Here is a 10,480-nt window from a genome sequence, read left to right on the forward strand (position 1 = left end):
CTTGGTACACTCATTGCCAATGCCCTCCTGAGGATAGCTGACAAAGGGGTTACCGATCTGACACTAGGTGGCGCTCTGGTGGCAGTTTCTTTTTAGATTTGGCACTGTGCCCACACCATAACACTTATGGATATGAAATTCATAGGGGTGGTATAGACCGGCCCCTGTAACTCACACACCAAAAATGACCAGCAGGTGGCGCTATTATCAAGAAAAAACGTTTTTTGCTAATTACTCCCACATAATATGGTGCACATCGTTAAACATTATATCTATATGTTCCCTGAATACAGCCGAACCGTGTGATGTAGGCCACGCCCACGTTCGCACTGAATTTCCATTCGCAAATTCGCCAAATGTCGCAAACCTACTTTTTCGAACTCCTCCCAGGCAATTTCTCCAATTTGCACCAAACTTTGCACGGAGCATCTGTGGACCCTCCTGACAAAAAGTTATTAAAAGAATTGTGATAGTCTAAAGAATGCCCAAAATATAAAACAACAATTTCCTGCACATTGTGGTCAAACAGACAGTCTTGCATATCTTTACCAAATATAGTCCCATTACCATAAAACTTTTGCTGATTGTCTTCCATGGCCCGATGATGGTTTCTGCAAAATCCCGTGCAAATCGGCCAATAGGTGGCGCTTTTATTGCTAAATGATGAAAGAACAGTTTCATTTTCATTTTTGATTTTACATTTAGCACGTTGAGCATTGGACATGGTAGACCTCCAAGCCTACATAGCTCTGTTGTTTCTGGACGGAGCAAACTTGATAGAACCTGGTTGAAGCCAAAAGTGGACACAAGTCTGGAGCAGGAGGAAAAGGTTCTTTATTTGAATACAACTGAATTCACAGCTGATGATGGTTTGAGGTCGATGCTGCTGGAGAGCTGTGTGGTGTCTAGCTGCTCGTAGGACTGCAAGACAGGTTGAGTGTTGCAGAGGTGCTGAGGTATCGGTACGCTGGAGCAGAGTCACACGTTGGTCGGCGCTCAGATGGAGACTGTACACAAAGCAAGGCACAGTTCATCGTTGTACTGGAAAACACAGGTGGACTAGAGTAAGCCTAGAAAACACTATTGACGCGGCCCTATACCGTGTGTCGTTCACAAAATCCTCTGACAGCAGCTACAGTGAGAATCAGGGCTTTTAAGCAGGCGCTGATGATGAGTGTGATGCTACCTGAGATTGTAAACTGCCCAGCCTTACAGTGCACCTCTGCAAGCAAACACAACACACAAGCACAAAAAACACAACACAGACACTGCAGCCATAGGTCGTGACAAGATGATTATTATAATTTTCAGTGTCTTTGTATTTTCACTGCAGTTATGCAAGTTCACCACTAGTTACAAACACTGTTCACAGTATTAAAAGCTGTTAAATAAAATTTCATCATGATTATGTTTGAATGATGTTTTTTTGTGGTAATGTAAGGGGTAATTTGATGTTCATTTTCTGTTATACAGTTTAGTAACACTTATTATACATTTCATTGAGTAAAATATTGCCTTTCATGTAAATACCAAAACAATCAGCAAGACACCGCAGGGAATCGAACCCCGTCCCAGTAAACCAGGAGTACCATTACCAGTGCCTTTTGCTTTTTGAGCCTACATGAAAGGTAAAGCAAAACCTGCATTAGCAACAGCATATGACTGGCAGCAATTGATATTATGCAATTCCTGCAATATAGTAAGTGCTATATATGAGCTTAAACGTTTTCTATAAAATGTTTGCCTTATAGAACTCCAAATGTGTATCATTGAGATCAGTGATTACAATTATTATTACTATTTGTCAAAACATGTTTTAGTTTAAAATGCTGTTGTAATGCAGGAAACGAAACCCTTTTTATATCGAACCGTTTTTTTGTGTTTTTTAAAAATTTTTTATATTGAACACACTATATAGAACTACACAAAACTCCTAAGGAAACATGCATTTATAAATAACTAAACATTATGAAGAACTTTTTTTTTTTTTAATATATATTAAAACACACAACATATAACTCCTAATAAATAAATAAATAAATAAATATATATATATATATATATGTTTTACTACTGCTATTTCTGGTTTCTCCCTAACTGTTCTTCTAGGTCATAGATGTAAAAGAACACATGATCCCCTCATGGTCACTGAAATACGTTGGCACCACTAATGATTCAACAATATAATGTGTTGTTTTCACATACACATGATCAATTAGTGTGCCGTTTTCTGTTGTTGGTTGTTTCACAAATTGAACAAACCCTTTGTTTGTCATGAATTTGGCGACTGACGATGATTTCAAAATGTCGTCATTGAAATCTCCCATGACTGCAATTGTGTCACTTTGTGGATTTAGCCAATCAAGTAATTTGCCTAAATTTGGTTTAAACAAGTTCATGGGATAAGATGGTGGTCTGTAAATTACTGCCATCAATATGCTGTATGTAGTGCAGTGGTAAACCAAACATTCTAAATTTACATTTGGTACCTGGAGAACATTACATGCCAAATTGTCTGCACTATAAAGGCCAACTCCACCATGTTGTTGGCCTTGAATTTCTGTCAATATTGGGTTGCTGCTACTGTAGGACAAATTCCTTGACTGATTATGAAAGACATAACCATCCATCTTTACAGTTTCAAATGAGGAAACTGCAGGCAGCCATGTTTCTGTAACAGCAATGCAGTTAAGCTGCAAATGCTGTGTACACAATGCCAAATCAGATACATGTTGTGTCAAATTTTGCACGTTCATCAAAAACACAGTAAAGGTCTGCGTATTGAATATGTGCCTTGTAATGTTGGTGACCATGAAGGGAGGCATCTGTTCAATTGCTTCTTTAATTTTATCCTTACAATAGATGGCTTTCTCCTTAAAGTCCCTAATCACTAACCCTGACAAATTTCTAACCCGACTTAGAGCTACATACGCCTGTCCAGCTGCAAAAATCTTTTCAAGCGACACTACCGCTTTATCTACTGTAATGCCTTGTACTTTGTGGACAGTACAAGCCCAGGCAAGCTTCAGTGGAAATTGCCTTCGCATTCCACCTTTCGTAGTTGCTCTGTCTTCTTCTGGTTCAATGCCCGTGGAACCCATTTCTACTGCATCGGCAAATGCACAACGCTTCCTCTTCTGTATGCCTACCCTATCGTCATCAAATTTCACATACACCATCTGAGGAAACCGCCTTTCCTCATTCTCTGGATAAACTATGTGTGTCACAGTGCCACATACTCCATTAACTAGACCGTCTGCTACATCCAAGTTTTTAAACAACATTACACGGGCATCTTTCCCTAATAGCAGTGTCTCATCCAGACATGTGTCGTATGCTCTGGAATGATGTCCACTTATCAACTCCAGCTTGCCTGTTTTCTTACTATTAACATAATCCAGAGCCTCTATCCTAACATAGTCCACACAACTTTCAAACAACTGCTTTACATTATGCTCATTTACTTGTCTATTTGTCGGAAATATGTGCAAATCTGACCTGACTTCACCAGTTTCACAACGTTTTAACATTTCTATGTCACTCTCCAACATCGGGGTACCTTTTGAACGAGTTCTAACTCTGTTCAACAAGTCTGCAAATACCTTATCTTTTTGACGAACAACAGTTTTCAATTCTGCGACCTTAAACAACTGAGACCACAAATTAACACCTTCGTCGTCTAAATACAGAGCTCTCCCTTTCACTGGAGGCAACTGATAAAAATCTCCAACTGCAATTACACTAACATTTCCAAACGGGGAATAGTCACCACATTGCTTAATTTGTCTTAATCTTCCATGGATATAAGCCAATAGTTTGTGATCGACCATGGAGATTTCATCTATTATCAAAAGCTGCAAGCTACTGTATTTAGCACGTAAAGAATTCAGCTTCTCCTCACCCAATGGAGTGTAAGGTAAGCGTACATCTTTACCAATGCTAAATGCACTGTGAATTGTAGCCGCATTTATGTTGTGCGCCGCTATCCCCGTCGGAGCTGTTAGTAGAACGCAAATGTCGTCCGGATCGTGACACGCTCTCGACAACAACCTCATTGCCTCGTATTGTACAGCCCTGATCAAATGGCTCTTACCTGTCCCCGCACCACCTGTAATAAACACATGTATCGGATTTGGCTTTGCTCCATTTACCCTCTCTAAGCACCACTGCCTAATCTGATAAAAAATACACATCTGTGTGTCATTCAGAGACCTAACTAAAGCCAAACCGTCACGTCTGCAGAGGACATTGTTCCTCTTTTCTAAATGTGCAACATCTTTACCGTTTATCGTTAAATCTGGAATGCCATCTACATGTTCGTCCACTATCTGCTCGTTCTCTCTACGTTCCTCTATACACTCTAAACGCTCCAACTCCTGCTCTGGGCACAGCTCGCACCAGGCATCTTCCACAACACCCTCACTACTGATTGAATTTTGGATATCATCCAACTTGTTTGCATCTCTTTCAAATTTGCATCTATTCCGATCGACAACCGCTTTAACCGAATGTAGCGATTTATCACCTAATCTCACACGACCATGACTATAAAACTGCTCAAACGTCTCAAACCCTGCCGGTTTGAGCTGGCCGTCTTTACAATACGGCAGGAACAACTGCAAAATGCTCTGATGGAACAATTCCGGGTTCTTAGTCTCCGAAAAGCGCACGTAACGAACAACGGCAGGCTGCGTACGTGTTCTTTTCACAACAAAACCACAATTATTGTTTAATTTTACCCTATTGACACACGTTTCATTTTTACTCAAAACACGATACTCTGATGCAAATGTTGCCAAACACATGTCATTAAATGTACCATCCTTCGGCCTATTCTTGTACCTGTCAACAGTGTTCCTCATCCACATATCTTCATCGGTAAGATCATGTGATGATGCCTTTTGTTTTAACACACTTAAAGGCAAACTCATTCTAACTGTGTTCTCCCCTACCGGCACAAACACAACTTTCCTAGAGCACTCCTTAAGATGCATGTTTGTCAATCTATACACTGCCTCTTGAGCACAAACATCCCTGTTGTGTAAATACACACTTCCTAAATTTTTCAATGCATCTTTAGCACTACTATTACCCTCTTTAGCTGCTTCCCTCTGAGCATTTCCTAACAACAACCCCATCTCCTTTTCTGCCTTGGAGATGTAAGAAATAATGTACACGACACAAGCATAAGCATCAACGACATATTGGATGTCAATATTAGCATTCCAGCATTTTAAAAGTGGTTTGCTATACTGATTGATCCAAACCTCGTTGGCCTGCCTCTTCAAAACAACATGCGTCTTCCTGCCAACACGATTGTACGCAGCCTCAAAAAGGGTTTGATTTAATCCTAAATGTCTAAACAACTGTTCCACACTATCAAAACTGGCATTCTCATCCGAAAGAGCTGTTTTAATTTTTGTCATAATGGCGACTGCAATCTCTTTTTTCATGATCTCTGGTTTTTTCTGCCCCTCATTTTTGCATGCACAGCTGTCCAATGTATGTGCTTCATCTACCTTACATTTACAAGAGTTTTTGCCGTCCTCTTCACAGACTTCACGTGAAATAAAAGTTTTTGCGGACGGCGGCTTAGGAAAATTGAAACGACAAACAGTTTTATTCTTTTTACAAGATTTTGAATGTCGTTTTGAATGTTGTTGCACAGATGTAACAATGTCCAATAATGTTTCATCCTGTGCTGGTAATTCACATGTAACATACTGATCAATAAATTGAACTACCTCTTCATCTGTGTTTTTATCAATTATTGGGGCATTCTCTATCCAAAAGAGGCAGTGAACATGTGGTGATCCACGCTGCTGGAATTCCACCCTATAAAAATAATCCTTTATTTTGCCAATAGGATTAGATGGAGACATGAGCACCTCTCTCAAAAAACAATGCCAGCGAAAATCAAACATTGTGGCTGCAGTGACCGGATTGCCACGCAAAAGTTGACACCTATCTGCCCATTCTAACTCTTCAGCTGTCTCTGTTCTACCTGCCTGCTTCAAAATACTATTGAGGAGATTTTTCCACCGCATGTCAGCTGAAGAAAACGAACAAAACCAGGTGGGGACACCCAGCTGACGAACACAAGCCAACAAATCACGCTGGGCTCCCTGCCAAAAAGATGGGGTACCTCGAATAGGTTTAAGAAAACGAAACCCATCATCAAACTGCAACAACTTTTTCAAAGATTCTTCGTCATTCAATACATTTCTGCTAACTTTTTGACATCTAGCACCTCCTTTACCCTTCCGCAATGCTATTGATACATTTGACACAACCTGTTCTACCTCAGATAAGTACTGAGCAAAAAAGATGTATTCAACATTTTGTGCAAATCTACCATCAGCATGTAAAATCCTGTTATTAAAATAACGCGACAAAGTCAAACGATGCTGTCTACTATCACGATATGTACCAAGTCCACTAGGAAACAACACCGGGAAGCATTTTGCTTCATTTGTATGATCCGACAACAACCTGACAGGAGAGTTCCCTTCTGCTGGAGCCAAATTCAATATATCATCAAAATATTGATCCAGTGTTTCCTGACCAATATCTACAGGCATAAGACAAGTGTCCTGGAACATGCAATGTTGTTGTCTATCATGCAGAAGCTCATCTTCCCCAACATCTGCAGATGCTTCACCACCACCATTACAATCAGTATCCGGTTCCCTACAAAACTGGTTTATCCACGCTTCATTAAACTCTACATCTTTATAATGGACATTGGTCCCTTTTAAATACTGCAAGGCCTGCCTTACACGCGCACTATCAACAAACTGATACTCATAATGTCCTTTATATGTAAGCTTCCGCTTCAACTTTACCGGCAACAAAGATCCTTCCATGTCTGTACGTGGCAGCAAATTGCTCGTCTGCACAATATTTGCAGGAACACACGTTACAGGTCCATGTACTCCATTTTGCCCACCTTTGGGCAACGCCAACATCTTCATAAATGGAATATGCAACGCAATCAAATGTTGCTCTAAACTATTCAAACACGCCAATTCTGGTGGAATGGGACAAACTGCCAAATTGTTCAATGCACATTCAGGTGGCATTACACCTTTACTAATCTTACAATGACACGTGTTACAAATCCACAACTGACCTCTAGCTGTATCCAACCATTTGCACGGCAATACGCAGTCTTCATTACATTTATGTAAATACTTTTCACTAATACATTTATCTGCTATTAAACTTATTTCTTTCATTTTAGTATAATAATCTCTTTTACATTTCAAAACCTGATTCTTAAACAACCCTCTGTGGCATACGCAGCACACAAAATCTGGCCCATCTTTAACTTTTTCCCAAAACTGTTCTGTAACATAATCAAACTGCTCTGCCTTTTCTTTATTTTTTTCCCTCTTCAATTTGGTTGCTGTTATTACACACTTCTTATGCTCCAGACTTCCATGATACTTGCTTTTGCTCATGGCTTTTACATGCTGCCTGTGCACTTCACTGTCCCTATATTTCCTTTTACTCATCTCCTTAACTTTATGCTTATATACCACATTTTCCTTATATTTTCTTTTAATCATTTCAATAACTTTATGCTTATACACTACATTTTCCTTATATTTCTTTTTAATCATTTCAATAAGTTTATGCTTATACACTACATTTTCCTTATATTTCTTTTTAATCATTTCAATAAGTTTATGCTTATACACTACGTTATCCCTATATTTCTTTTTAATCATTTCAATAAGTTTATGCTTATACACTACATTTTCCTGATATTTCCTTTTATTGATTTCAATGACTTTCATCCGATGAAACACATTTGTCTTATATTTCTGTTTACCAATTTCCTTGACTTTCTCCCTATGCAAATCATTTTCCTGGTATTTTTTTTTTCCTTTTAAGTTCTTTTTACTTTTCAAATACTTAGAAGAATTAACATTAGTTGACTTAAATGTAAATGAAGTCTGCTCTTGCGTAGACACAGTACTATCCTGCTGTTCTAGACCATTATCTTCAATATTGATAACTTCTTCAGCTACACAACCTGAAGCTACAACTGGACTTAAACTCTCAGCACAAACACTACTCTCTCTACTTTGCTGTCTAAAATTGTACCCTCCATAACAAGACGCGCTCACTTTGCAGTACCTATAACAAGTCTGCATCTGAGGCTGCATGACACAAACAACAGTCTCATAATGGTTACCGTTACAATTCTCTAAATACACTGCCTGATTGGACAACTGCTTATTCTTACAACTGTACTCAAGCCAGCGATCCCCACAAAACGTGAAAATATTTACTCCTAAACAATCTGCTGCTGCTTCAATCTCTACCTCAGTGGCCCAACTACCAAGATAGCGCATTCTCGATCTACTGAGATACTCTGCCATCGAGGAAAACTCAGGACGCAAAGTATATGCTTGAGGATTGGCACGTAATTGCTTACACACAGCTAATCTAATTTTTCTATGATTCTTCTGTGTGCCACACACAGCTTGACTAACCGCTCTAAAGAAACAATTACCATCACCAACTATTTGCTCGTTCTTACAAGGAGCCCCTAATGCACCGACCTCTGTCGATACCAGATCAAGTTTCTCCGACTCTACGTTCAACTGTTTGCACAAAGCTTGTGCAACCTCACTACGCAGCGGATTAAACTCAAGACTTTTACTTGTCACATCGCTGACAAATACAACGTCTGAATTAACCACATTAACGTCCCTGCTTTTCAACTTTTTCGATCCACTATTACCCACTGAAATCTTGCGCTTCACACCTCTCTGACCGTTGCTGTCAAGTGTTACCTGTTCAGCCAACACTTTAAGTGCTGGCTGAAGAGGTAAGCTACAACCAAAGTCAACCACTCTGCTTTCCTCATTTACACTTTGACTTTTGTGAGTGACACAAACACCGGCAATCTCAAACGGCTTTGGAGCGTTCATTGCGGTGGCAAATTTGCACATGTGGTCAAACACGCGGTCAAGGGAACTAAAATACACAACAACGCTTAACCCGTTCTCATCTACCATGCCATCTGCATCGCGTGCGTGGGAATCAACTACGGCATACTGCCCATCTCGACCAATGATAGCACACGTGGTGCCACTCACAGTCAGAAAGCATGTGTCATATTTACTACACATCTTTCTCAAACCATTCCTGAGAGTGGTGTACACGCCTGCATCAATAAGCTGTCCGTCAACCACATCAACGTCACCAGAAACGTAGTCACCGTACTCAAACTGAAATTTCTGTCCATCAATAATTGACTCTTTGGGCAAATCTGGAACAGACAGCAGTTCAGACCTCCCACTGATGGAATTACTTTCCCGCAACGACGTGTAGAGCTCATCCCCTAACTCTACAACCTTATCCAGATCACCAGACTGCCACGAAAACACAGAATCGATGCTGTGTTTGGCTAAAGCTACCAAACTTACAGCCATACACTGGAGCCCTCCGTGTTCGAACCGATCGTCCCCTTGATGAAAAGTTCCCCTGATGGAACTTACGTCGATCTCTGGCCTTACTGAAATGCTATCCTGGACCTCTGCTGCAACACCAACATCAACAGTCTCGCCTGCAAACAATGTAGCACTCTCCCTGTCGCCATCAACTGGACACAACACGACAGAAATGCCATGGACGGCATACCACTTCGCACCTAAAGACTCCTTCAAATGACTGATGTGAAGCATCAAGTCATTCAGGCACGTGTTGAACACAGCCACAGATGTGCCGATACTAGACGCCATCCCAGATGCATCACGCGTGCCACAATCAACAACCACAAAGTACTCATTATGCAGAACAATGGCACTAACCGCACCCCCGAGGTTCAACAGACACGTGCCGTGGTTAAACAAATGCTCTTGTAGCTTCTCGTACATCACGGTGTCCTCCTCCAGCCAATTAAAATCACTACGTGCTGGAGGAGGAATAGCTACCTGCCACTGCCTGCCAAACACATTGTGCTGTTCAATCAACTTGCACAACTCCTGTTTAGCACCGCTCTTCTGCCTAGCTTCAATGTAACTGGCCAGTTTGCCACCTTCTACGCCTATGCTATCAATATCTGTCCCTTTCCACGTACACACTGGAGAAATTACATGTTTCATAACTGCTGCAACACCACATGCCATGGGTGTATTTATGTCATAAGTGACTGGTGCACTTCTGACATAAATACCAGCAACAACAGACTGCAGGGACTCTGCACACCTGCAAGAAACGGGGTTAGCATCACACTTACCTTTGTTGGACCTTGGTGTCGGCGAGACACCAAGATCGACGACAGGCTGAAGGTCCCCCCCCGGCGCAGCGACGACGGTGGCAGCGGCGGCGACGGCGGTGGCGACCTAGAAAAAAAAAAAAAACATTAAATGATCTGGACAAATAAACTGTACTACCATTATTATAAAAAGGTCCTAGACACACATTTTGCACAAACTGTACTAACCTCCCCCCTGGCGTCCAC

At 40.8% G+C, this 10,480-nt stretch overlaps 1 protein-coding gene across 1 annotated transcript; it reads right to left on the bottom strand.

Moving 5' to 3' along the window:
• Positions 1-2,105: 2,105 nt before the first annotated feature.
• LOC140992034 (uncharacterized) lies at positions 2,106-10,145 on the bottom strand. The gene is made up of 3 exons (XM_073462255.1): positions 9,552-10,145; positions 8,808-9,521; positions 2,106-7,874 (listed from the first exon to the last, which is right to left on the bottom strand). Exons 1-3 carry the CDS (start codon positions 10,143-10,145, stop codon positions 2,106-2,108), a joined length of 7,077 nt encoding a protein of 2,358 aa, XP_073318356.1.
• Between the last annotated feature and the right edge of the window lie 335 nt (positions 10,146-10,480).

Source organism: Pagrus major, chromosome 2 (genome assembly GCF_040436345.1).
Source record: "Pagrus major chromosome 2, Pma_NU_1.0".
Taxonomy (NCBI): domain Eukaryota; kingdom Metazoa; phylum Chordata; class Actinopteri; order Spariformes; family Sparidae; genus Pagrus; species Pagrus major.

Excerpts from the sequence above, each read along its gene's own strand:
- LOC140992034 (XM_073462255.1), bottom strand. The coding sequence starts at position 10,145 with ATGGCATGTGGTGTTGCAGCAGTTATGAAACATGTAATTTCTCCAGTG. Across the intron at positions 9,522-9,551 it reads ATGTTGGTGTTGCAGCAGAG|ATCGACGTAAGTTCCATCAG; the intron begins GTCCAGGATAGC and ends GTAAGGCCAGAG. Across the intron at positions 7,875-8,807 it reads TTAAAGTGTTGGCTGAACAG|GAAAATGATTTGCATAGGGA; the intron begins GTAACACTTGAC and ends AAAAAATACCAG.